Below are 22,493 nucleotides of genomic sequence, written 5' to 3' on the forward strand. Positions count from 1 at the left end.
AAATTTTAAATAAATAAACAAATTTTTGTTTATTAAATAATATAAAAAATGTAATAAATACAAACTCTTATTTGTAACAAAATTTCCAAGAAGATTCATCACAAAATCTATCTAATTAATTAACTAATTAATCAATTAATTATTATTACCATTTAGTAAATAATTTAGCCCACCATAAATGAAACGGTAGCATATTTTCTTTAGTATGTAACTGTTTGTCATAAATATTAAAATCTGCATACTGAAGTCTTTTTAAAAATCTCTCAACAATGACAGCTGGTAAAAAAATATAATCCAAATTTTTTTTAATACTCTTCCTTAAGTTTTTTGCCTGAAACCAAGGAAAGTACGAAATTAATTACTTTAAATAAATAAATTCTTTAATTAATTGAATAATTACTTTGTCTAAATGTTGGTGAGCACGTGAAGCGACTGCAAAAATAACTTCATTCAAATCTTTGCTAGCCTCACCACGAAAGACAGACTCTGATGAAACGTTATTCTGCATCATGATATCTTGGGGGAGGACAAGATTCCTCCGTCTCGCGTGATAGGGAACTGATCGTAATAAATTTACGATACCCTGCGCTTTGCCTACATGACTGGCCACATGGTCAACATTAACGTCTTTAATGTCTTTAACTTCTAATAATAAATAATAAATCGACGAGACTGTGTCTTCTGAGTATTTTTCTATAGCTGCCAGGTCTAGAAACGATGCTGACTGTGATTTATTCCATCGAGCGTCCAGCAAACGTTGAAAATATCTCTTAGATAATTTATGTGTCCTCAATATCTGCGCGCAGGATCATCAATTAATAAAAATTTGCTAAAATTAATTGTAAAAGAAATTTTTTTTCCTTACTCGTGATAATTCTAAGGGTACAGGAGCTTCAGGTGGTTTATTATCAAATATTTTAGCAATTGTGTCATTCCAAAATGTATATCTCATATTACTTATTGCTAGTTCACGTGAATGTTCTTGGACAAGAGATATCTCTACATTGAATGCTCTTATTGCTATTGCTGGTAATTGTAAATTTTTAGGCAGCAGTAATGAACATAAATAATTTTCATAGTCATGTTTCCTGGAAATATAAATATATATTTAGATTATCAGTTAATTATTTAAAATTACATGTAAATAATTATTTAGAGTATTATAAAAATATATAAACACCTGACAAGTTGTAAACAGTATTGGGTTGGAGATTGTCTTTTGACAGTACTGACAGATCTATTTAATTTATTTGAAGTTATTTTTGTTAATAAACGTGTTTTATTCATACTCAATTATATTTTAAAATGTATTTGGTAATTAATCCATTAATTTTAATTAAAATTATTATATTTACAACAATTACAACTGTTATGAAATAAATTTTCTAGGTTAAAAATACGCGGGAATTTTAAATCAATGCGCATGTTCAAAAATTTGAATTAGATTTTGAAAATATACAATTATAATATTAATGAATTAATTAATGAATGTCCTAATAAATTTAGTAGTACAAATGATAAATTTCAATTATAATTATTGAATTATTATTTAAATTTAAATTTATTACTGATTACTTCGTCAATAATAAATTATCCTTTTCTTGTTTTTAATTTTTGCCGCTTCAATAATTTTAATTATTGTCTTTATTCGAATCTCAGTAAATTCCCTTTAACAATTTATCGTGCTCAGTTTCTAAAAGTTTCAAAATATTTAAAATATTAAATTTTTAGTGTAGACTCGTCTCTATAATAAAATGCATAATTATCTAATCAACGAAATTATTTTCTTATCAGTTTACTAAAAAAAATTAATTATTTCGTGTAAACTACAATTAGTTGATTATTATCATCGTCAGTATGCAATTAACTTTCAAATATTTACTCAATTACTTAAGCAACTTTATTAAAATAAAATTAGTTCTTATCGGACCAGTGCTGCCATGTGCGCATGAAATTTTATTCATGAAAACACACACAGACGTTGACAAAACGACAGAGTAAACAAGTAATCCAATAATTACACTTTGAAGGTTATTCAGATAAAAAATATAAATTTATAAACATATTTTAGTAAATAAGTCAACCATTGCCTCGATGGGAAATGAGAAAAGTGCCCTAAGTGGGCTGAAAATTGACGAAAAGGCGGTCGAAATAACAGATTTCTGGCTACATCACAGTGCTAATTTGAATGGTGCGAATCCGTCAACGGTATCGGTGTTTATTAGCGAGCCTTCATTGCAGTCGTGTCCAAACTTTGGCAAACCATCACCCCTTGAAAGGACAGCTAAGGTATCAACTATTTTATTTATCAATCAGAGCTCTGTCACAGCAACTGAACCTTAAAGTTATTAATTTTTATTTAGAATCTGATGCTACATCGGCACCCATGCATCCTGAAGTACATATCATCCTGGAGAAAGGGCAGCAGTTACTACCTAGCTACTGAGGAAGTAAAACCACTTGCCCAAGTGATCGGCACCCAGACAACCCTGCAAATTTGCATTGGGCTTCACAGTATTCTACGAGCTCTGATATTTTTGCATGAAAAAGCTCTTGCTTCTCACAATAATGTCTGCAGTAGCTCGATCTACGTCACTCCAGAGGGCTCCTGGAAGCTCGGAGGTCTAGAGTTTCTGTGCAGGTTCACCGACTTTAATCAGGCGTATTTGAAAAAAATAAAAAACTTTCGTTACGAGAAAGCTATTGCTCCTGAAGAGGATGGAAATGCATTGGAGACACAACTAAATCCTGTTGGAATTGACCAGTATGCTTTTGGTGTTCTCACTGAAGAAGTTTTACGGTTGAAAAATGCTGGTAATGCTGGTTATCCAGGATCCTTGTAAATAAATCAAATTCGCGCCAATTAATTTTATTTTAAACTTTTCTAGATGACGTTCCAGCTCTTGCAGAATTTAAAGAAATCTGTCGACGCAGTTTGCAAAACCCTGATCCTTTATTGAGGACAAAGTTATCAACTTTATTATCCAATCCATTTTTTACACATGACTTTATAAATATTCATGAATTTTTAATGGAGCTGCCTCTGAAAACTGAAGCAGAAAAAGAAGAATTTTTTTCGTAAGTCCTCGGAACTAAAAATTTCATTTTTAAATATTCATTGATAAATAATTTGTTTTTTTAGGAATCTAGTGCCACAGCTTAAAGCATTCCCTGAAAAAATAGTTGCTGAACAACTAGGTCGTTTACTCTTATCACGAATGGTACTGCTAGACAGTACAGCTCAACAAAAATTACTACCTTGTGTGTTGAAGCCAAAAACAGAAGACAATGAGCAAGACACGAGTCTTTTTACAGTATCAACCTTCAAAAGTCACCTGGTACCAAAATTATTGCAAATGTTTTGTGTCCGGGACACGTCAATACGCTTACTGCTATTATCGCATTTAAATTCATTTATCTATGCCTTCCAATTGGATGAATTGAAGAACCAAATACTGCCTGAGCTTCTTGTAGGAATAAAAGATCATGATGATCATCTGGTCAGCACAACACTGCGTGCGCTGGCTGATCTAGTGCCAATACTGGGCGCAGCTGCCGTCATCGGCGGCAAACGGGGTAAATTATTTACTGATGGACGTCCAAATCACAACCAAATCAGACGTGAAGTCTCTGCTAGAAATAACCAAAGAACTGAACGTGCTAATATTAGTAATAGTAATATTAATAATAATATTATCAATGAAAATGGTATTGATAGTCTGCCAACTGTACTAGAGTTACCTGAGCGACCGTCACCTGATGGCGGAGAAGATCGGGTTGAATCGGATTTAATTTTAGCTGAGGAAGAAAGCACTTGGTCTGATTGGGATGCTCATGAAGTAGTCATCACCAAGACAATTAATACTGACATTCCTAGTGGTCAAGCAGATGTTGATGTAGTGCAGCCACATGATGATAAATCAGCATCTGCGGGATCGGAAATAGACGATGGGGGAAAAACGCCGGGGATAAAAAAAGACAAATTTAATTATAATAAGAAAAATATTATTTCTGATATTCGGGAACTGGATATCAAACATTCTAAGACAATGCAACAAACTGCCAGTGAAGAGGTTGATTTTTTCACAGACATGGAGCCAATTATTGAGAAACAAAATGTCATTCATATTGAGGAAGTCAAGGCGGAGAAAAGCGTTTTTGATGTTAAAGTTAATGGTGCTCAGGACAATGGAGATGATGACGGCTGGGGCGAAGATCTAGATGATTGGGGTGACAATACCCTCGAGCTAGAAGATTGATATTATTTATTAAAACTAATTTATTAATTATTAAATAATTGTTACTTGTATGACCGCGTGTAAATAATTTAAGTGTAAGCTTAGTAATATTTTTTAAATATCCATATAAATATGTATAAATATTTGTTATATATTAATTTTAAATAAATGTTGTCTATATGTTTAACCATCGGGACATTTTAATTTGCGATTTTCCCGCGAAAATTAAAAATTTAATTTGAATATTTCAATTTTTTGACTTCGGCATTAAAAATTAAACTTTTAGTACAATGAAATTTCAAATTTCCCGCGTGAAACTGGAAGCTAGGTGTCAGCACCCGTAGCAGAGCCTAGACACAACAGCGCCACCACGCGGAAGAGTTTCCTCAGTGCATGGACTCTCCGGTAATTCATCAGTCGTTCTTTCTCGTGGTAACTGTTGAAGAAGGTGCCTCGCCGCGTCTTCTCATTCAACAAACATGGTAAATATTTTTAAACAATTAGTTGATATTTAAAAAATATCGAGGTAATTCATTAGTTCAATTAATTGCTTATCCAATTCAGTAATTTATTTTAATAAATTTTTTACGATGGTTTAAATAACGACGGATTTAAAAAACGTGCTCGCGAGTCCATACTGCAACCTATCTCGTAACTCATCAGTTTGCTGATGTCCGAGCAATTTAAATAGATATTCTAGTTTTAAAATCGATTTTAATTAATAAAATTTTGAATTCCAGGGTTTCGTCAAGGTAATTAAGAACAAGCAGTACTTCAAGCGTTTCCAAGTTAAATTCAAGAGGCGTCGTGAAGGTAAAACTGACTACTATGCGCGTAAACGTTTGACGATTCAAGATAAGAACAAATACAACACTCCCAAGTACCGTCTGATCGTTCGTTTCTCAAACAAGAACATCACGTGCCAGGTTGCTTACTCGAGAATCGAGGGAGACAGAATCGTCTGCGCTGCCTACAGCCACGAGCTCCCCAAGTACGGAGTAAAAGTTGGACTTACCAACTATGCTGCCGCCTACTGCACTGGTCTTCTTCTCGCCAGAAGAGTAAGTTGGTTAATTTGAATATATAATCATGAAAAAAAATTGATGAGCTTTTCTACATGATGATCCACTCAGCTCGCTTTGAGATTCTGTGAAGAAACTTTGTTCCCTAATTTTTTATCTGACAAGAAAAGCTTAAAAAATTTTTTTTTAATTTTATTTTATTAGTAGCGCCTGTAAAACTCATGAAAAATTTTATTTTGTTGTAGTTGTTGAAACAATTGGGTCTGGACAAGCTCTACACCGGAACCACTGAAGTAACTGGTGATGAATACAACGTAGAAGAGCTTGATGACGGACCAGGAGCATTCAGATGTTACTTGGATACTGGACTCATGCGCACTACCACTGGCGCACGTGTTTTCGGCGCCATGAAGGGAGCCGTTGATGGTGGACTCAACATCCCCCATAGGTAGGGATCACTTTCTAGTTGAATATGAGGAATTTTGTTCAATTTATTTAGTCGAATGAGCAGAATAATTATTTACAATTGTCTCGTTTCAGTACCAAGCGATTCCCCGGTTACGACAGTGAGTCTAAATCATTCAACGCTGACGTCCATCGCCAACACATCTTTGCTCAGCACATCGCTAACTACATGAAGCAGTTGGAAGAGGAAGACGACGAAGCTTACAAGCGTCAATTCTCTCAGTACATCAAGCACGGAATCGCTGCTGATGCTGTACGTATATTGATAATTAAATTTAATAATTCCTGATTTTATTTCGTCCAATTAAAATTGTTGTAAGACTCTTCCATGTCTTACCAGCGTCGCAATTGGACCATATTGATACATCGGTTGAGCGAAATGACTTATGCTCCTTTGTATTTTTCTCCATTAACCGGCTGTAACATTTACAGCAAATCAATTGAGTTGAATTTATCAATCAGAACATTTGCCTGATAATTAATTTTTAATTGTTTTACAGATCGAAGAGATCTACAAGAAGGCCCATGCTGCTATTCGCGCTAATCCCGAGTTCACACCCAAGGAAAGAACCAAGGAGCCGGTTAAGAAACGCTGGAACCGCGCTAAATTATCGCTTTCTGAACGCAAGAACCGCGTCAACCAAAAGAAAGCATCATTCCTCAAAAAAATGGCAGAGGCCGAAGCTTAAAAAGCCGGTCGTAAGCTTGAGTTTTTTGTACCTCAACAAACTTACGTTCACAGTGTCATATTTATATGTAGTCTGTGAACGATGGTACGAAAATGATAATAAAAACCTTGAAACGTCGATTAAATAATTAATTATTTATTCAGCAGTACCTGTAGATTTAGTAATGACACGAAATTTTTCATCATACCTGCACCGGAAGTTTAAATTCCTGCCCTGTTGAGTGGGAAAAAAATCTTTCTTTTATTTTACGAGTCCAGGTAGCAAGACTCTGGTCAGAAACTTGATGTCAATTAGTTGCGATCAAATTGACGACAACTTCAGTCTCTGTAATTTTGGCTACAAATTATAGTCAACTTTCTGGGAAAATTTAAAGCAACTTTTCGTTGACCAGTGAATGCAAATTTACGCGTTCAGGTTGACAAGTTACAGCAGTAGGTTGTCAACTTGGCTATCAGAGCGGAAATGGATACTAAAAAAGCGCATGTGCCATTCTTCCCACAAACAGAGGCTAAAATTCAAACTTTTAGGTACTGGTCTGGTGAAAAATAGTATTGACACCACGGAGGAAGATAAGATATCCCAGTCCGTGTGTTTGCCGTCTTTGCCATCGGCTCAAGTAAACACCCGGGTTGGAATCTTCTACTTTCCCTTGATGTGTGATATACTACAGTATTTTGTTTATTTAAAATTAAACGCTTACCACTAAAGTAACAAGGCTGTGATATTTAAAAGACATGATATTTAATAAATATTTTTAATTTCAAAAATTATATAAAAAACACTGTATACATTTATTATTTTATACAGCAATTGATATTTATATTTGAACGTAGTGGAATGAGCATGATAATTATTTTTGCAATGATCGTCGACAGAGTCGTGCCAGGAGACTGTTGAGCTGCAGTAGGCTGCTGATTCCGTCCAGGATGCTTAGATGTGTGACCCCGATTTCCTTTAGCAAACAATTTAATTATTATTTATTAATAATTGATAATTAGTTTAATTAATTTTTAAGAATTACCTTTATGAAGTCTAGTTTTAATGTTTCATCTACTGGCAAATTTTTACAAACGCGAAAAATATTACTGATGAGATCCTCTGCAGAGTAGCCGAGTTTCCACAGGCTGTCGAGAACTTCGTAAGCTTTTGAAATTTTTCCTTGGGTACAGAACTCCAGCATCTCTTTGATTACCAGCGGATGAGGTTCATCACAAACTTTGAAGACATTCTCGCTGTTGACGTGACCAAAACCATTGAAAGTTGACTGTAAATTATTCAATGCTTGTCTCATGTCTCCTTGTGCTGTGAAAACAATCGCTTCCAATCCATCATTCGTGTATGATACCTAGCAAAAATTTAAATGAATGAATTTTATGCGTTAGTATTTAAATTTATAGTAAATTGAGATGGGCTTACATTTTCCTGCTCACAAACTTGAAGAATTTTAGCAAGGATTTGCGCATCAGTCAATTTGCCATAACGCAGCATGGCGCAACGCGACTGAATTGGTTCTATTATTTTTTCGCTGGTGTTGCAAGCCAAAGCAAAACGAGTTGTGTGACTGAATATCTCCATGGTACGTCTCAGAGCTTGCTGAGCACCTTCAGTCATGCTGTCAGCTTCATCAAGGATAATAATTTTATGAGTTCCTGGTGGCAAATTGACCTTCTTTTGAGCAAAAATCTTAATCTTATTTCTAACGACATCAATTCCACGGTCATTTGATGCATTCAACTCCAGAACGGTGTCTTTGAGTGTTGGACCTAGAAGAGCACGTGCCAAACAGAGGATTGTCGTTGTTTTACCAACTCCTGGTGGTCCAGCAATTATTATATTCGGTGCGTTTCCATGCTTTGCAAATACTGATAATCTGGCAACTGTATCTTCATTTCCTATGATGTCATCAAATGTCTGCGGTCTATATTTTTCAATCCTAAATATAAAATAAATTTTATTTTAATTTTTTTTATGAAAATAATAAAATTAGCGGACGTCTGCTATCAGCGTCAGAAAAATTTTGTGACTTAACCTCAGCAATAATTATTTTAATAATAATAAATAAAAAATTATTAAAGTATAAATGACAATGAAAATTAATTAATAATTTAAAATAATTACCATGGTAAATGTGATCCTTTCGTTTTATTTTTATTACTAGAAACATCCTGAGTATTTTTTGTTACAGGACTTTCATCTACTTCCATACTCTCTTTAGCACTTTCATCGTCTGCCATTGTAAATAAATAAACTAAATTACTAAATCTACCAACAATTGATTCCTAAACAATGAATATTTATTTGATAGTAACTTAATAAATTAATTAACAAGTAAACAAACAACAAATGCCGCTTTTTTGAGTTTTAGGTTACGGGTTTTAAAGTATTACGCGTGCGCGCTTATTTATTGGTCGTTTTCTTTAAAAAATAAATTTGCTGGAATTCCACCCATTGAGGCCAGAGTTTTGACCAAGATCGCCGTTTAAGAAAATTCATAAAAAATTAATAATCATTCAGTTGATTGATTGATTAATTAAACTGTTATCGTTAGAAATAAAAATTTGGAAACGAAAGCGCGGGAAAAATTTTTAACTCATAGCGCATGTGCGGGAAAATTAAATTGCTTTTTTTTCGTCAACACATTGAGAAAGGTTATATATTTTAGTTGGAGTAAAAACAAGTTGTTATGAATACCAAGTTATTTAGTTGTTAAAATTTGTGTTGCAAATTATTTTAAATATTTAAAATAAAATAATGAATTTAAAAGAACCGAGACGTAAGAAACGTCCTTATTATCCTCAGCAATCTCCTTTTCCAATAAATATTGGTAAAAAAGATCAATGGCATGTTTATACAGCACATTTAGGTGTTGCCGGTGCTTGTATAGCTGATCCTGATGAAATGAAATCCGTCCACACTATGGTAATTTTATTTACATATTTATTTATTTAATTAATAAATCAATTGATTGATTAATTTAATTACTGTAGGGTTATTTTGGTAAAGGATCACTGTCAAAATCAATACCAAGGTTTGGAGCCAGACGTTTCGGAGCACCGCCGATAGTACGTGACCGTCAGTGGAAACGCCGCCAGGAATGGCTGGAGGAAGTGAAACATCTGTCCATATTCCCACTAGATATTAAGCAGGAGTTGATAACTCTGGACAATGATTCTGCTGAAGCAGGAGAGTCTTCGCAAGCAAACAAGAATGACGAGCCCATGGAAATTTCAATTGATCTGGACGACGATCCAAAAATAATCGACGACAAAACAACACGTGATTCGAAATCAAAAGCTCCCGAAATAGATGAAGTTGTGTTAGATTCCGCTGAAGAGGAAGAGGTCTGTGAAATAATTGACAAGACTGATGAAAGATCTCGCAATGACTCGCAGAGCGACGACATCCGTGTTCTCAATGACGACCAGGATCACAATGATTACAACTTTTCATATGACTGCTACGACCCAACTAGTAATGAAGAAATAAATTTGAATGAAACTCTGGTCCTGCCGGACAGCGACTCAGACACTGAGAATTATTTGAACGACGTCGAGCCCCGCATTGAAACAGAAGCGTTCCCTCTGACAGAGACACTTCTGTTGACATTCGAAGAAACTTTTTTTCTTATGTTCGGGTTGGGTTGTCTTCAGCTGGTTGACTATGAAGGCAAGGTGATGTCCATCGCCGATGCCTGGACGCATTTCAATCAAGATAAATTATTCCTACCCCGGTATATTGTTTATCATTATTTCCGCAGCAAGGGCTGGGTAGTCAAGGCTGGATTAAAATTTGGCTGTGATTTTTGTGAGTATTTCCCTTATTTATTTATTTATTTATTTATCATCAACTCATTAAAATTATTTTTTCTAGTACTCTACAAACAAGGACCACCTTTTTATCACGCATCTTATACAGTAATTGTTGATACTGCTGATGCAGATACGTTACTACGTGATGATTCTAGATGTACACGTAAAATGAATTGGAAAAGTTTACTGCAGATGAATAGATTGAATGAAATAACAGCGAAAGTAATTACTTCTTTTGAATTATTACCAAAAATTAATTAAAAATAAACTCTAGATGGATTTTCAAACTCTTTTTCAGTCAAAACTGCTCGCGAATTTAAAAATTCGCGGTCTTAAAATTTATTAATTAAACTGGAGTTGAAGTTTAATGATAAAATTAATAAATATATATGTTTTTTTTTGTAGGAATTTTTAATAGCACAAGTGTTGTGGCCATCGTCGGTACCACAAACAAATCCAGTGCCACTAGAATCAATATCAGAATTCACAGTACGTGAATTATTATGGAGAAGATGGAAGACTAATGATAAAGATGAATCATCCAAAGATGATGACAGTAGTGATGATTCGTCTTAATAATTAATTAATAATAAATTTATTAGCATAACTAATTTTTATACGTGATATCTAGTTCATTTTTTATTTTTAAACATTTCAATAAATATAAAATATTTATGACATAAACTATTATTTACAACTACGTAAGACCATGTTCCTTCTGGTACTTGGCGCCGATTCCAGTCTGCCGGTATATTGTCCTTTCCCTCAAATACTCCTTCGTACACTGATCAATTAATTCCTGATCGTGGTACCATTTCTCATAGCAATCCCACATCTTCTGATTTTCTTCTCTACATTTAAAGACAATCACGAGTCCAGCTGCTTTTCCACATTCAGTAAGAGCTGATTTACCAACACAAATATAAATAATTAAATAATTTATTGATTAACTTTAAAATATTTTTAAAAATTACCTTTAACTTCATCGACACACTTTTCAGTTCTAGCTTTATCACGAAGTTTTTTAGGTATCAGAATATCTTTCTCGACTTTTCTCAGAGATTGATCATTAGGATCACCTGAAAAAAATCATTTTACATTTTAATAAATAGCAGAAACTTCAAAAATCAATAGCACACGTCTAACCTCTAGATTATTTGAAAATATGATGCAATATCTTGTAACATAAATATTAATTATTATAAATAATTTTTTTATTTACCTAGATTATGAGGTCCACCGCCAAGACGACTTGACAAAACACCTTTTTTAACTTTTTTACCAGTTTCGTTCTCCATCATTTACATAGAAATAATATTTCAAAAATAACATGCGGCCATTTTTAATTCCCATCACCTTCTTCCTTTTTCTCTCCCTCTTATTTAGTTCGGCTCTTACTGACTGGCTCTGGTGATTGTGCAGAATTTCACGATGTCACTTTGTTGCTTTTAATAGAAACATTTATTGTCATCCCAATTCAAAAAGTACCTAAATTAATTAGTATTAATTATATTTTATTCGTACATCAGCTACTAGGTAAATCCCACAGTTTTAATTATTTTAATTTATAAAATAAATAATTAATAAGTTTACTTTTATGGCTTAATGACTTTTAAAAAATATAACCTAACTCTTCAGACGCCTTCTTGGTTTTTTATTTATTTTTTCATAATTAATTAATTGCAATTAATTATTTACAGACTAAAATTAAAAATGGATAGATTACTGAGACTAGGAGGTGGTATGACTGGACTAAATCAAGGACCACCGCCTTCTGATGCTCCTGTTGTTGATACTGCTGAGCAGGTAATTTATTTAAATAATTATTTACATAAATCAGGGATCAATTAATTTATTAATTGTCTTGTAGGTTTATATTTCTTCATTGGCGTTATTAAAAATGTTGAAACATGGACGTGCTGGAGTACCGATGGAAGTTATGGGTCTTATGTTGGGTGAATTTGTTGATGATTACACCGTACGAGTCATTGATGTCTTTGCTATGCCTCAGACTGGAACGGTAATTATTCTAATAATTAATTATTGGAGTCTGATACTTTAAAAAAATTAAATAATTAAAATAATGAAATTTAAAAAAACGCATATACTGATTTTTGAATTGTATTTATTTTTTTCATTTTATCAACATTTTAATTTATTATTTTAAAGTTTTAAAAATTGTGAGATGTCCTCTACCTTCATTATTTTAAAATTTTATTTTACTTAAAACTAATTAATTTATAAAAATTATAAAACTGTCTGATTTATTTATTTAGGGTGTAAGTGTTGAAGCAGTAGATCCAGTATTCCAAGCTAAAATGTTGGACATGTTGAAACAAACAGGCAGACCGGAAATGGTTGTTGGATGGTACCACTCGCATCCAGGTTTCAGTTGTTGGTTGTCGGGTGTTGACATCAACACACAGCAGTCATTTGAAGCCCTCAGTGAAAGAGCTGTCGCTGTTGTAATTGATCCTATTCAATCTGTTAAAGGAAAAGTCGTCATTGATGCATTTAGATTAATAAATCCTAACATGATGGTGCTTATACTTTCATATCTTGGTTTAATTTACTGGAGTATTTATACGCTGATGTTAATTTAAAATTTATTTTGTCAGGTACTGGGACAAGAGCCACGTCAAACTACCTCGAACTTAGGGCATTTACAAAAACCATCAGTACAAGCTCTCATTCATGGTCTGAATCGTCATTATTACAGTATAAGTATTAATTATCGTAAGAATGAGCTAGAGCAAAAAATGTTATTGAATTTACACAAAAAAACTTGGATGGACGGTCTTACTTTGGCTGAATATTCCGAGCACAGTAAACTCAATGAAAATACTGTTGCTGAAATGCTTGAGCTCGCGAAAAATTACAACAAGGTAAATTTATTTTTGTAGTAATTAATTAATTAATCAAATTTTATTGATATTGATAAGTAATTATTTAAAAAAAAAATCTAGTCATTGGAAGACGAAGAGAAAATGACTGCAGAGCAATTGGCAATTAAGAATGTCGGCAAGCAAGACCCGAAACGTCACTTAGAAGAAAAAGTAGACATGCTGATGTCAACAAATATCGTCCAGTGTCTTGGAGCCATGCTAGACACCGTTGTCTTCAAATAATTATTATAATTTATAAATTACTTAATTAATAATAATTATAATTATACGTCTAATTCATCAACTAACACATTGAAGCCCACAAAAAAAATCTATGACTTTTTAATAACTGAAAAAAGTATAAATATCTGAATAAATTTTTTTTAAAACGATTTAAAATAATGTATAAAGTAGTTTTATTCATTTAAATTCTTTTATCCGTACATTAGATAAGTAAGAATATTTAATTAATAAGGAGGCGAGTGAAGAAATAAATAATTGAATTATTTAACCCCTGGCAGCAGCTTCCACGGCCAAGTTCTGGGCGGTTATTGGTGGCAAGTCAACCACACCGTCTTTAGTTATTTTTTGAACTTTGAAATTCGGTAGGTTGACAATCAGACGCTTGTGGACTTCAGCGACACATTTTTTCAATAAATCATAAGCTTCCTCTTCATTCATGTCTAGAAAAATAATTTATTTATTCATTATTATTGCTGTTGTTGATAAATTGTGGTTGTAAATTTTTTAATATTGACCTGGACGATGATATCTGTCGAGAATAGTCAGTGAAAAGAAACCACCGTAACCGTGACAAGCATAAGGAGCTTTAACACAAGACGCCAAGTAGTCAATGAAGTACAGCTCGGGTCCAGTTTCATTGTCATAACCGGCCATCAACAAATTAACGAAATATGGAGTACGGGAACGTAAATAATCAGCTAATTTTCTACGTGTGAATGTTGCTGCAGCTTTTGGTGATAATTCGTAGCCATTACGCATTTTGTAGAGCTGAATATTCTTGCCGATGTACTCGGAAAATTGAGTTGAATCTCCTTGCTCTCCAATTACGGCCATCACCAATTTATCAGAGATCTTGTAGATTTTATTTTCATCTGTAAAATATCAAAATTTATTTCTTTTATTCATTAATTATTGAATTATTAATCAACGAGTGATTATTTTTAAATATTTAAATAAATTGCGGTTTGAGGTTATGCATGATTGGCATAAAATGATGGATCCAAGTTTGATTTAAATAATCTTACCGTTTTTCATGACCATAATTGACTGTGCAGTGGTCATATCAGCTGCGACTAATAAAAAATCATTGAACTGGACCCCAATTGAACACTCAGTCATTTTAACTTTATTTTATTTACGGTTTCAAAAGTTTAATAATTATTTACTGTCTAGCACTTTGATATTTTGTGTACAACTGGGTACTTGCTGCAGGACTTCAGGATGTCGGTACAGCAGATTTTTACTTCAGTTATGTCACGTGATTTATTTTTTAAGTTAAAATGTCACCTGATTCAAACATGACAAGTTGACTTCATTTAAAATTACTCGGAAAATTATTTCATTTTTTTGTCTACATTTGAAATGTCAAAAAATAATGAGACATTTAATTTAAAAAAAGAATTTATTTTAAAAAATTGAATTTTATTAGTAATTTAAATTTAATGATTTACAAAATTGTCAATATAAATTTAATTACAGTTAAATATTTATCAGTACCTTTTGGAAGTTTTATTAAATCAGATTTAAATGACCTGTTGGTAATACAGAAAAAATAATAATAAACTGCAATTAATATTCAAAGTTGAAATCAAAGTAAGATTTATCAAAGGGATTAATTCTAATGAAACCGTCTTCACCGCCACTGCAAAAGCTGCGGCCGTCTGGATGAAAAGCGAGTGAGTTAATGGGACCGAAGTGACCTTTTAATCTTGCGAATTCTTCCTCAAAGACAAGATGGTAAAAACGCGCGTCGAACTTTCCTTGACGTGCGGACGTAGTCGTAACATCCATGGCGTCTTGACCACCACCCAAGATTACGTGGTCGAAAATGGGTGATATCGTTGCTGAATTAACGGGTCTCTCAGTTTGGTAAGTTTTGAGATGCATCAAAGACTCGCTGTCAAATAATTTTGCCGTGTGGTCTTTTGACGCCGTAATAAACATTGTGCCGTCTTTACTTGGCTGCATGTCATTTATTAGCGACTTGTGGCCTTTTTGGGAATTTAATTTCTTTCCAGTCTATAAATAAAATTATAAATTAATACAGTGATTTCGAGTAAATTATTACGAGTAAATAGAGTTAAAATTCTTACAGAAACATCCCAAATATTTATTTCACCGTCTTCATGCCCAGTAATAATTGTTTCGTCAAGAGCACCCCAGAGAATTGATGAAATTCTAGGCCCGTTGATTGGGATACGAATTATAGCTGATCCTTCAGATGACATGGAGTCAACATTTCTCGTGTCAATGATAAACATTTCACACTGATGACCTAGGGCTTTGTCTGTTGAGTAAACAGCCATGTTCCCTGAGAAACCAAATGCGCAAGTTCTCACTGAACTGTTGGTTTGAATTTGAGAAATTTCTTTTCCTAAAAATAATAATTTAATTTATTAACTACTAATAGTTAATGAGAAATAACTAAAGCATAATCATGATCGGATATTTAAGTAAATAGTAACCTGTTTGACAATCCCAGATTCTCAAAGTGTTGTCACCAGATCCAGACATAAAGAACTGAGTTCTCCAATCGATATCAATGCACCAAATAGAACCATTGTGACCATTGAAAGTTCCCAATCTTTCTCCATTGGCAGACCACCAAACATTTGGCTTCTTATCCTTGGAGGCTGAGAAAATTAAATCACCTTCCCGGTTGTATTTTACTGCAGTTATGGCACGTTCGTGCCCTTGTAACATATTAGGACGCTGAAAATAAATAAATAAATAAGTAATTACTCTTATTTTTAAATTAATCGGCAGGTTGATGACGTCAATAGGTTAAAGCTTTCACGTGTTGTCTTAATAATTATACTAAAACTAACAACTAATAATCTATCAGCAGTGAACTTAATTAAATTCTTACCATGATTGTTGATAATCAATTATTTATTTACTGGTAAATTATATTTTCATAAATAATATACAAAATTTGCTACAAAAGTAAGTTGGTAAAAAAATATTAAGGACTTTTAGGTTAAAAGCCGAGATGGCTTGACTTTTCTGTCACCTGGTGACAGGAAGTGTCATTATTTTTTGTGGGAATCATCAGCGCATGACTGGTCTTGTCATTTGTTGTCATTGATGGCCAGTTGCTTCAAGTCTGTGGAAGTAAACAAAAATTTAAACGTTTTTTAAACGATTTTATTATTAAATTATATTCATACATATTTATAATGGTTCGTATATTATTTTATATATTTATTTTTCTGTAAATTATTTTATTTTTTATTTTTTAGAGTGTGACACTTCATACTGACGTGGGCGATATTAAAATAGAATTATTTTGCGAGTTGTGTCCTAAAACATGCGAGGTAATTACTAAATAAATTATTATTGTTTGGATAATTAAATTATCATGTCATCAGTCTAATGTGACGTTTACAGAATTTTCTGGCATTGTGCGCCAGTGATTATTACAATGGATGTCTATTTCACCGCAACATCAAAGGCTTTATAGTCCAGACTGGCGACCCGACACAGACAGGAAAAGGAGGCACGTCAATATGGAACAGAAAATTCGAAGACGAGTTCAAAGAGGAGCTTAAACACAACATAAGAGGCCTAGTCTCGATGGCCAACAATGGACCCAACACGAATGGCAGCCAGTTTTTCATCACTTACGGCGCTCAGCCTCATCTAGATCTCAAGTACACGTTATTTGGCAGGTACTTTAAGTCATGATTAAGTGTTTTGTCTATTAAGAAATCTCCAGATTTGCAATTAATGATAAGAATTTATTTTTTAAATTTTTTGCAGAGTAATTGACGGATTGGATACATTAGAGCAGTTGGAAAAGCTGCCAGTGAATCCAAAAAATTACAAACCACTTACGGAAACTCGTGTCAATACTGTGACGATACACGCGAATCCACTTGCTGGATGAATTGTTACTTATAAATAAATATATAAGAAAAAAGGTGTAGATAGCGGGTGAGCAAGATGCGTAAAAATAAATTTTATTCATTTTTTAATTAAAAAAAATTTATTTATATAAGTATTAAATATATAATCACAATATGTGCAATTAATTATAATTGCCGTGCAGTCTTTTGTTTTCTGGATCAAATGGAGTGTGTGCGTATGCTCGTGCGGGATATCTTTGGCCCATTGATTCTATTTCATAGTCACCTGTTTCTATGAATTGTTTTGTTATATTTTCGTCATTTGGATGAGTGATATATCTAGAAAATTTTATATTTAGGTGAAAAGTTTAACAGATACTGGACAAAGTCAGAGCCCCAGTACCCGATCATTCATGTATTTGTATGTTTATATTTATTAAATATAAACATACAAATACATGGAGTCATAGAGTACTAGGTCTTTTATCTTAGATATATTTTAAAAATGACTTATAATTTATTATTACCCATGTCCAATACTGTTATTATAAATATAAGAGTATTCAGCTCTTCTTAAATACCCAACGAGTTTATTATCACGATAAATAGCTTCCAGTCCCCACAAAGGTACTCGTTTACTGTAAAAAAAAAATTAAGTAGTTTATTTATAAAGTAATTTATTGGTTGCTGCTAACTGATCCCACCGGCATCAGTTGACATGAATCAAAATAATTCATAAAAAACTTACTCTTTAAGATGAAAGTGAACCAGTTTACGCTTAATACCATTGGCGCGCAATTTATCAACAGCTTTCTTGCCGATGTATTCTCCATGCCGACGACAAAGAAAACCAAGTCCAGCTTCAATGGGATTGTCATCCATCCTTAAGTCGCTGTTCCATAAATGGTATCCTTTCTCGAGACTCAAACTATACATAGCACGGAAACCTGCTAATTTTAACCCGTACTCCTTGCCAGCTTCCATCAGAGCGTTGAAAATTTTTTCGCAAGACTGAACGGGAATGTGCAGCTCATATCCCAGTTCCCCGACAAAACTTAGACGTAAGGTTCTGACGAGGCAGCCTTTTATGTCGATAATCTTTGAAGTAGAAAAGGGAAACTGGGCATCTGACAAATCTTTGTCTGATACTTCTTCCAGTATGTAACGGCTATTTGGCCCTTGGATTGATAAAATTCCCATGGTGTCAGTGGCGTCGTGAATTGTCGCTTCGAATCCTTTTTTTCTTATCGCTTTATTCAAGTGCGAAAATGTGTGGTATGAAGACATTCCTCCAGCAACTAGATTTTTATTAATTTACTATTAATAATTACTAATTATTAATTAATTATAATATTTATTACCGATATAAAATGCTTTCCGTTGGAAAATTGGATCAGCAACACCACCGGAACCAGGTTCTATTGCGGTAACAGTACAATCAGCTTCAACTCCCCCATGTTTATTCAACGCGCAAGTATAAACGGTGCTATTAATTTCACGATTAACGTTTGCGGTAAATAAATAATTAGCAGCCTCCTGTGATTGGGCGCCGCATAAATAAAATTTACCAAAATATGACAAATCAAATAAAGCTGCCTTATTTCTGCAAGCCAATGCTTCGGATCCAATCTAAAATAAATTATTTAAATAATAATCAACCCAGTTTACAACAACTTGTTTAGTTTAAAAATATTGATCAAAAAAAAAAAAAATATACATATATATATAGGTCATTAATAAAATTAATTTTATGACTTTGACTTTAAAAAAAAAATGTTATCGATTACTCTTAATTTTTTTAGCTCATGAGATAAAATTATTGTTTTTAATAAAATGACCCGTCGGTTTTTTTTTTTTTAATGATGATAATAAATCATATATTTTTACCGTGTCATGATGCTCAGGAAAATCAAATGTATAATCTTTTTTAAGTACTTCAGCGTAATCATTTCTTTTATTTTTAATTGACCCATAGGCACCATAATAATCATAGGGTGGAATCAAAGTTATTTTTCCCGGTTGATACCATCCAGGTCGTTCCCATCCCTGTGCTTCTTCCATGACAGCTCCATTTTTTATCAGCAGCTAAGCAATGATGATTCAATGATTGTAAATAAATGATAAGCTCGATTGAAATCATAAAAAAAATAAATATTTACATTATGAAAAATGTCTTTCTTGAAATTACGTCCGCTGAGCGGCGAGTCATGAGGAAAAACGATGCTGTAGTTTTTGGCGTAAGCTTCGTGTGAGCGTTCGTTGGCCCAGACGGGGTCTCTGACTTGATCGGAAGTGAATCTCCGTATATCGTAAGCAAACATGTGCTTTTCTGGACGTCCATTCACGATCCAAGATGCTATTTGTTCACCACAGCCTCCGGCGTACATCATCCCGGCACTGTTGTACCCACATGAGTAAAAGAAACCGCTGAGTTTCGGATCCTCGCCCATGAGTGGCTTATGATCTGGAGTAAATGACTCGGGACCACAGACTGTAGTTTTTATGCCAGTGGATTTTAACTTGGGGACCAGTTCCATCATCGCGTTAATGTGGGTGTTGAAAACCGTCCAGTCGAGTTCGTACAAAGTGAAGGAAAAGTCCCGAGGAACCTGGAGATCAATCATTTTAATAATTTGCTAATTTAATTAAATTTAAAAGATTTAAATAATTTTTTTTTTTTACGGATTTTAGAATAATGGGATTTGGCTCATAGCCGCCGATCTGCAGGGAAGACCCTTGTACTTTTATATAGAGACTGCCGTCATGGTCGCGTATGTTGGGAAGACCTTGGACACCTTCAATGGGTTCACTGACCACGTACGCGTGTTTCATTGGTATCAGGGGTATATTTACACCGGCTAGTTTTGCTAGACTTCCAGCCCACACTCCTGCTGCATTTAATACGCACTTTGTTCTTATTGTCCCGAAAGGAGTTTCCACTCCTGTCACATACTTCCCGCCGTATTCATTCTCCTGCGTTATTATTTTGTGCACCGGGCAATCTTCAATAATCTGAATAATTAAAAATTATTAATTTTAAGTTCTATTAATTACTTATATAAATGAATTATTAATTACTCGAGATCCTTGGATTTTTGCGTATTTAGTTAATGCATTAATAAAAATACTGGGGTCAATGGTACCGTCTTGTGGACTATAAATAGCTCCAGTGAAAGTACTTTCATCAATGAACGGGTACAATTTTTTAGTTTCCTCAGGTGTTAGGACGTGAGCCTCAATTCCGAAGTACTTGCCAGCAGTCACGAGTCTTTTGTACTCAGCCATTCTGGTCTGAAAAATTTATAAATTAAACAGTAGTTTAATTAAACTGATAGTAGATAAATAAATTTACTTCATTATGGGCAATAAAAAGTCCTCCGTTTTGTATAAATCCTGGATTTTCTCCGGTCTCTTCTTCTAGTTGCATCAAAGTCCTTCTAGTACCGTCTAATAGCTGTATGTCCACGTCATTAGGTCGTAATCTCCAAAACATACCAGAAGTGTGCCAAGTTGTGCCAGAAGTTAATTTTGATTTTTCAAGTAAAATTGCATTGGTACCGAGTTTTGATAAATGATACAATGCGTTGCAACCAGCTGCCCCACCCCCTAAATAATAAATTCAAAAATTAAATATTAAATATTTATTAATGTCAGTTGTTAATTATTTACCGATAATAACAACATCTGCGAATTCTGGTACAGAAGCTCGAGGATTTATATTTTCTTCAGCTTTTGTAAGGACATTTCTTCTTGTTTTAAATTGCATGTTCCATGGTGATAACTAATTTGTTAATATTTAAATTAATTACTATAATTTGAATATGCACAAAAAAAAAATTCTTGAAACAAGTTGAAAATTTTTGGGGCGAGTAAAAATATTTAGGCGCCAAAACTTTTAAATTTTCGCAGAGAAAAATTCTCATGAAGAAGCTTTTAAATTAATTTTTATTATGAAGTAACAATTGTATTGAACTATGCTCTAGCTAATTTATTTTTATAGGAGGAAGGGAGGGGGGGGACAAGAAAAATTTATTTAATTTCCAGATATTTTTTTTTTTTCACGTTTTTGGGGGGATTCCCTTAGAAAATGAAAATTCTTTTTCAACCGCAGCTGAAAATTTTTTCTTTTCATTTTGAATACCATTAAAAAAAATAAAGATTTCACGTATTGGAGTCCCCGAAAATTTAATGTCCTTAAGTTACCTCACTCCCATCCCTATTGTATGTAATGCATCATTCCCTTAGGAAGCTTGTGCTTCAGAGTAAATTAAACATAATTGAATAAATATAGAAGAAGAAGAAGAAGAAAAGAAAATTACCTTGTTCTTAGCCGTCCGTAGCATTCTTGTCGTTTCGCTGATGACCGTTTTAATGCTACTGGAGTACTGATCAGTAGTACTTACCCAAAGTGTTTTAATTCTCGTCATAATTGATATATTTATATAAATAAATATTCCGCAAGAATAACATATGATTAATTAACACAACAAACGTATGTGTATATTAGTATATATATTTTAATTTGTATCGCACTCTTTCTTCCTCCTCTTTTTTCTCTTGATCTTATTTTACATTAACGCAAACATTTAAAATTCAATATAATCAATAACTATATAAAAACTACATACTACATGATATATTTATCAATAACATGATTACTTATAAGTTATAAGTTATGTAAATTATAAAATTTATTTATTCAAAATAATTTTATCGCGGGTTTATTTGAACATAAATAAATTTAAGTATTAAATAATTATTATCTTTTGTATATAGACATTTAAATTAATTATTATATTTCTTCTTTAATTGAGAATTAATAATTGCTGTTCAAAGTTAACAATTATAATTATTATTAATGAGTGAAATTTAAATCTAAATGTATAAATATTCAGATTTTCGTGAGAAAAGAATTTGATTTTTTACGCGACAGTAAACTTTTGTAAAAAATAACTCGGTACTGCGTTACATTACTAGTACAAGCACGAGTACTTAACTCTTAACTTGCAATAATAGCGATTTAAACTATAGTGAACCACGTGCATGTATGACAGACAAGATGCAACAACTGAAGGCCATTGACCACTGGCACAATCGTTTTATTTTAAATATCATATTCATCCTACGAGTAAAAGTATCCCATTTTATTCACAATCTATTTCATTTATTTATTTTTAATATTCTTATGACGTCGCGTAAACTTCTAACAAAGAAATAAACTAATAAATAAATTTATTTTTATAAAAAATAATTAACGATCAAATTTTTATCATAGGTTTAGTCAACACCCAATT

General features: G+C 33.1%; 11 protein-coding genes across 12 annotated transcripts; 5 read left to right on the forward strand and 6 right to left on the reverse strand.

Moving 5' to 3' along the window:
- Nucleotides 1-58: 58 nt before the first annotated feature.
- Nucleotides 59-1,391, reverse strand: LOC103575462 (NADH dehydrogenase (ubiquinone) complex I, assembly factor 6). Its single transcript, XM_008555256.3, has 4 exons — nucleotides 1,181-1,391; nucleotides 866-1,088; nucleotides 401-796; nucleotides 59-331 (listed from the first exon to the last, which is right to left on the reverse strand). The coding sequence occupies exons 1-4, from the start codon at nucleotides 1,285-1,287 to the stop codon at nucleotides 146-148; spliced, it is 912 nt and encodes a 303-aa protein (XP_008553478.1). The 5' UTR covers nucleotides 1,288-1,391; the 3' UTR covers nucleotides 59-145.
- A 544-nt stretch (nucleotides 1,392-1,935) lies between these two features.
- LOC103575463 (protein-associating with the carboxyl-terminal domain of ezrin) lies at nucleotides 1,936-4,425 on the forward strand. 2 transcript variants are annotated; one of them, XM_008555257.2, is made up of 5 exons: nucleotides 1,936-2,005; nucleotides 2,072-2,289; nucleotides 2,364-2,814; nucleotides 2,889-3,078; nucleotides 3,143-4,425. In XM_008555257.2, exons 2-5 carry the CDS (start codon nucleotides 2,095-2,097, stop codon nucleotides 4,257-4,259), a joined length of 1,953 nt encoding a protein of 650 aa, XP_008553479.1. In that variant the 5' UTR covers nucleotides 1,936-2,005; nucleotides 2,072-2,094; the 3' UTR covers nucleotides 4,260-4,425. The 2 variants fall into 2 exon arrangements, with proteins under 2 accessions (XP_008553479.1, XP_008553480.1); XM_008555258.3 differs by having other exon boundaries at nucleotides 1,969-1,997.
- Nucleotides 4,426-4,616: 191 nt separating this feature from the next.
- LOC103575464 (60S ribosomal protein L5) lies at nucleotides 4,617-6,531 on the forward strand. The gene is made up of 5 exons (XM_008555260.1): nucleotides 4,617-4,720; nucleotides 4,979-5,299; nucleotides 5,506-5,708; nucleotides 5,801-5,978; nucleotides 6,226-6,531. The coding sequence occupies exons 1-5, from the start codon at nucleotides 4,718-4,720 to the stop codon at nucleotides 6,412-6,414; spliced, it is 894 nt and encodes a 297-aa protein (XP_008553482.1). The 5' UTR covers nucleotides 4,617-4,717; the 3' UTR covers nucleotides 6,415-6,531.
- Nucleotides 6,532-6,634: 103 nt separating this feature from the next.
- LOC103575465 (replication factor C subunit 2) lies at nucleotides 6,635-8,802 on the reverse strand. The gene is made up of 4 exons (XM_008555261.2): nucleotides 8,533-8,802; nucleotides 7,831-8,347; nucleotides 7,436-7,759; nucleotides 6,635-7,366 (listed from the first exon to the last, which is right to left on the reverse strand). The coding sequence occupies exons 1-4, from the start codon at nucleotides 8,646-8,648 to the stop codon at nucleotides 7,265-7,267; spliced, it is 1,059 nt and encodes a 352-aa protein (XP_008553483.1). The 5' UTR covers nucleotides 8,649-8,802; the 3' UTR covers nucleotides 6,635-7,264.
- Nucleotides 8,803-8,951: 149 nt separating this feature from the next.
- On the forward strand, nucleotides 8,952-10,898 carry LOC103575467 (tRNA-splicing endonuclease subunit Sen2). Its single transcript, XM_008555263.3, has 4 exons — nucleotides 8,952-9,333; nucleotides 9,402-10,218; nucleotides 10,285-10,445; nucleotides 10,629-10,898. Exons 1-4 carry the CDS (start codon nucleotides 9,166-9,168, stop codon nucleotides 10,797-10,799), a joined length of 1,317 nt encoding a protein of 438 aa, XP_008553485.1. The 5' UTR covers nucleotides 8,952-9,165; the 3' UTR covers nucleotides 10,800-10,898.
- LOC103575466 (COX assembly mitochondrial protein homolog) lies at nucleotides 10,832-11,615 on the reverse strand. Its single transcript, XM_008555262.3, has 3 exons — nucleotides 11,446-11,615; nucleotides 11,198-11,302; nucleotides 10,832-11,126 (listed from the first exon to the last, which is right to left on the reverse strand). Exons 1-3 carry the CDS (start codon nucleotides 11,522-11,524, stop codon nucleotides 10,921-10,923), a joined length of 390 nt encoding a protein of 129 aa, XP_008553484.2. The 5' UTR covers nucleotides 11,525-11,615; the 3' UTR covers nucleotides 10,832-10,920.
- Nucleotides 11,616-11,632: 17 nt separating this feature from the next.
- On the forward strand, nucleotides 11,633-13,447 carry LOC103575468 (26S proteasome non-ATPase regulatory subunit 14). The gene is made up of 6 exons (XM_008555264.3): nucleotides 11,633-11,759; nucleotides 11,924-12,029; nucleotides 12,094-12,243; nucleotides 12,500-12,763; nucleotides 12,842-13,108; nucleotides 13,190-13,447. Exons 2-6 carry the CDS (start codon nucleotides 11,937-11,939, stop codon nucleotides 13,349-13,351), a joined length of 936 nt encoding a protein of 311 aa, XP_008553486.1. The 5' UTR covers nucleotides 11,633-11,759; nucleotides 11,924-11,936; the 3' UTR covers nucleotides 13,352-13,447.
- Nucleotides 13,448-13,507: 60 nt separating this feature from the next.
- On the reverse strand, nucleotides 13,508-14,581 carry LOC103575469 (proteasome subunit beta type-2). Its single transcript, XM_008555265.2, has 3 exons — nucleotides 14,377-14,581; nucleotides 13,867-14,223; nucleotides 13,508-13,791 (listed from the first exon to the last, which is right to left on the reverse strand). The coding sequence occupies exons 1-3, from the start codon at nucleotides 14,468-14,470 to the stop codon at nucleotides 13,616-13,618; spliced, it is 627 nt and encodes a 208-aa protein (XP_008553487.1). The 5' UTR covers nucleotides 14,471-14,581; the 3' UTR covers nucleotides 13,508-13,615.
- Nucleotides 14,582-14,835: 254 nt separating this feature from the next.
- LOC103575470 (eukaryotic translation initiation factor 3 subunit I) lies at nucleotides 14,836-16,367 on the reverse strand. The gene is made up of 4 exons (XM_008555267.3): nucleotides 16,221-16,367; nucleotides 15,817-16,063; nucleotides 15,445-15,725; nucleotides 14,836-15,370 (listed from the first exon to the last, which is right to left on the reverse strand). Exons 1-4 carry the CDS (start codon nucleotides 16,221-16,223, stop codon nucleotides 14,921-14,923), a joined length of 981 nt encoding a protein of 326 aa, XP_008553489.1. The 5' UTR covers nucleotides 16,224-16,367; the 3' UTR covers nucleotides 14,836-14,920.
- Nucleotides 16,368-16,421: 54 nt separating this feature from the next.
- LOC103575472 (peptidyl-prolyl cis-trans isomerase-like 3) lies at nucleotides 16,422-17,328 on the forward strand. The gene is made up of 4 exons (XM_008555269.2): nucleotides 16,422-16,533; nucleotides 16,594-16,668; nucleotides 16,742-17,022; nucleotides 17,114-17,328. The coding sequence occupies exons 1-4, from the start codon at nucleotides 16,531-16,533 to the stop codon at nucleotides 17,238-17,240; spliced, it is 486 nt and encodes a 161-aa protein (XP_008553491.1). The 5' UTR covers nucleotides 16,422-16,530; the 3' UTR covers nucleotides 17,241-17,328.
- A 43-nt stretch (nucleotides 17,329-17,371) lies between these two features.
- Nucleotides 17,372-21,637, reverse strand: LOC103575471 (sarcosine dehydrogenase, mitochondrial). Its single transcript, XM_014442570.1, has 11 exons — nucleotides 21,519-21,637; nucleotides 20,869-20,980; nucleotides 20,552-20,805; nucleotides 20,278-20,490; nucleotides 19,882-20,211; nucleotides 19,359-19,808; nucleotides 19,087-19,284; nucleotides 18,561-18,828; nucleotides 17,948-18,497; nucleotides 17,727-17,837; nucleotides 17,372-17,538 (listed from the first exon to the last, which is right to left on the reverse strand). The coding sequence occupies exons 1-11, from the start codon at nucleotides 21,624-21,626 to the stop codon at nucleotides 17,382-17,384; spliced, it is 2,751 nt and encodes a 916-aa protein (XP_014298056.1). The 5' UTR covers nucleotides 21,627-21,637; the 3' UTR covers nucleotides 17,372-17,381.
- Nucleotides 21,638-22,493: the final 856 nt, after the last annotated feature.

Source organism: Microplitis demolitor, chromosome 7 (genome assembly GCF_026212275.2).
Source record: "Microplitis demolitor isolate Queensland-Clemson2020A chromosome 7, iyMicDemo2.1a, whole genome shotgun sequence".
Taxonomy (NCBI): Eukaryota; Metazoa; Arthropoda; class Insecta; order Hymenoptera; family Braconidae; genus Microplitis; species Microplitis demolitor.

Bases quoted from the DNA above. Each gene is read 5' to 3' on its own strand.
- LOC103575470 (XM_008555267.3), bottom strand. The intron at 15,726-15,816 runs GTTACTATTTAC...TATTATTTTTAG, and splicing joins AATCTGGGATTGTCAAACAG to GAAAAGAAATTTCTCAAATT. The intron at 15,371-15,444 runs GTAAGAATTTTA...TTTTATTTATAG, and splicing joins TAAATATTTGGGATGTTTCT to ACTGGAAAGAAATTAAATTC.
- LOC103575469 (XM_008555265.2), bottom strand. From the start codon at position 14,470: ATGACTGAGTGTTCAATTGGGGTCCAGTTCAATGATTTTTTATTAGTC. The intron at 14,224-14,376 runs GTAAGATTATTT...GATATTTTACAG, and splicing joins AATTATGGTCATGAAAAACG to ATGAAAATAAAATCTACAAG. The intron at 13,792-13,866 runs GTCAATATTAAA...TTATTTTTCTAG, and splicing joins CGACAGATATCATCGTCCAG to ACATGAATGAAGAGGAAGCT.
- LOC103575464 (XM_008555260.1), top strand. The intron at 5,300-5,505 runs GTAAGTTGGTTA...ATTTTGTTGTAG, and splicing joins GTCTTCTTCTCGCCAGAAGA to TTGTTGAAACAATTGGGTCT. The intron at 5,709-5,800 runs GTAGGGATCACT...GTCTCGTTTCAG, and splicing joins GGACTCAACATCCCCCATAG to TACCAAGCGATTCCCCGGTT.
- LOC103575471 (XM_014442570.1), bottom strand. From the start codon at position 21,626: ATGACGAGAATTAAAACACTTTGGGTAAGTACTACTGATCAGTACTCC. The intron at 20,981-21,518 runs GTAATTTTCTTT...TTAACAAATTAG, and splicing joins TACGGACGGCTAAGAACAAG to TTATCACCATGGAACATGCA. The intron at 17,539-17,726 runs GTAATAATAAAT...AAAATTTTCTAG, and splicing joins AATAACAGTATTGGACATGG to ATATATCACTCATCCAAATG.
- LOC103575465 (XM_008555261.2), bottom strand. From the start codon at position 8,648: ATGGCAGACGATGAAAGTGCTAAAGAGAGTATGGAAGTAGATGAAAGT. The intron at 8,348-8,532 runs GTAATTATTTTA...TTTTATATTTAG, and splicing joins AAAGGATCACATTTACCATG to GATTGAAAAATATAGACCGC. The intron at 7,367-7,435 runs GTAATTCTTAAA...TGTTTGCTAAAG, and splicing joins TAAAACTAGACTTCATAAAG to GAAATCGGGGTCACACATCT.
- LOC103575462 (XM_008555256.3), bottom strand. From the start codon at position 1,287: ATGAATAAAACACGTTTATTAACAAAAATAACTTCAAATAAATTAAAT. The intron at 1,089-1,180 runs GTGTTTATATAT...TTATATTTCCAG, and splicing joins TACTGTTTACAACTTGTCAG to GAAACATGACTATGAAAATT. The intron at 797-865 runs GTAAGGAAAAAA...TCCTGCGCGCAG, and splicing joins TACCCTTAGAATTATCACGA to ATATTGAGGACACATAAATT.
- LOC103575467 (XM_008555263.3), top strand. From the start codon at position 9,166: ATGAATTTAAAAGAACCGAGACGTAAGAAACGTCCTTATTATCCTCAG. The intron at 9,334-9,401 runs GTAATTTTATTT...TAATTACTGTAG, and splicing joins TGAAATCCGTCCACACTATG to GGTTATTTTGGTAAAGGATC. The intron at 10,219-10,284 runs GTGAGTATTTCC...TATTTTTTCTAG, and splicing joins AAAATTTGGCTGTGATTTTT to TACTCTACAAACAAGGACCA.
- LOC103575472 (XM_008555269.2), top strand. The intron at 16,669-16,741 runs GTAATTACTAAA...TGACGTTTACAG, and splicing joins TGTGTCCTAAAACATGCGAG to AATTTTCTGGCATTGTGCGC. The intron at 17,023-17,113 runs GTACTTTAAGTC...AATTTTTTGCAG, and splicing joins AAGTACACGTTATTTGGCAG to AGTAATTGACGGATTGGATA.
- LOC103575466 (XM_008555262.3), bottom strand. From the start codon at position 11,524: ATGATGGAGAACGAAACTGGTAAAAAAGTTAAAAAAGGTGTTTTGTCA. The intron at 11,303-11,445 runs GTAAATAAAAAA...GATTTTTTTCAG, and splicing joins CGGTGGACCTCATAATCTAG to GTGATCCTAATGATCAATCT. The intron at 11,127-11,197 runs GTAATTTTTAAA...TTGGTAAATCAG, and splicing joins GTGTGTCGATGAAGTTAAAG to CTCTTACTGAATGTGGAAAA.
- LOC103575468 (XM_008555264.3), top strand. From the start codon at position 11,937: ATGGATAGATTACTGAGACTAGGAGGTGGTATGACTGGACTAAATCAA. The intron at 12,244-12,499 runs GTAATTATTCTA...TTATTTATTTAG, and splicing joins CTATGCCTCAGACTGGAACG to GGTGTAAGTGTTGAAGCAGT. The intron at 12,764-12,841 runs GTGCTTATACTT...TTATTTTGTCAG, and splicing joins TAATAAATCCTAACATGATG to GTACTGGGACAAGAGCCACG.
- LOC103575463 (XM_008555257.2), top strand. From the start codon at position 2,095: ATGGGAAATGAGAAAAGTGCCCTAAGTGGGCTGAAAATTGACGAAAAG. The intron at 2,290-2,363 runs GTATCAACTATT...ATTTTTATTTAG, and splicing joins CCCTTGAAAGGACAGCTAAG to AATCTGATGCTACATCGGCA. The intron at 3,079-3,142 runs GTAAGTCCTCGG...TTGTTTTTTTAG, and splicing joins GAAAAAGAAGAATTTTTTTC to GAATCTAGTGCCACAGCTTA.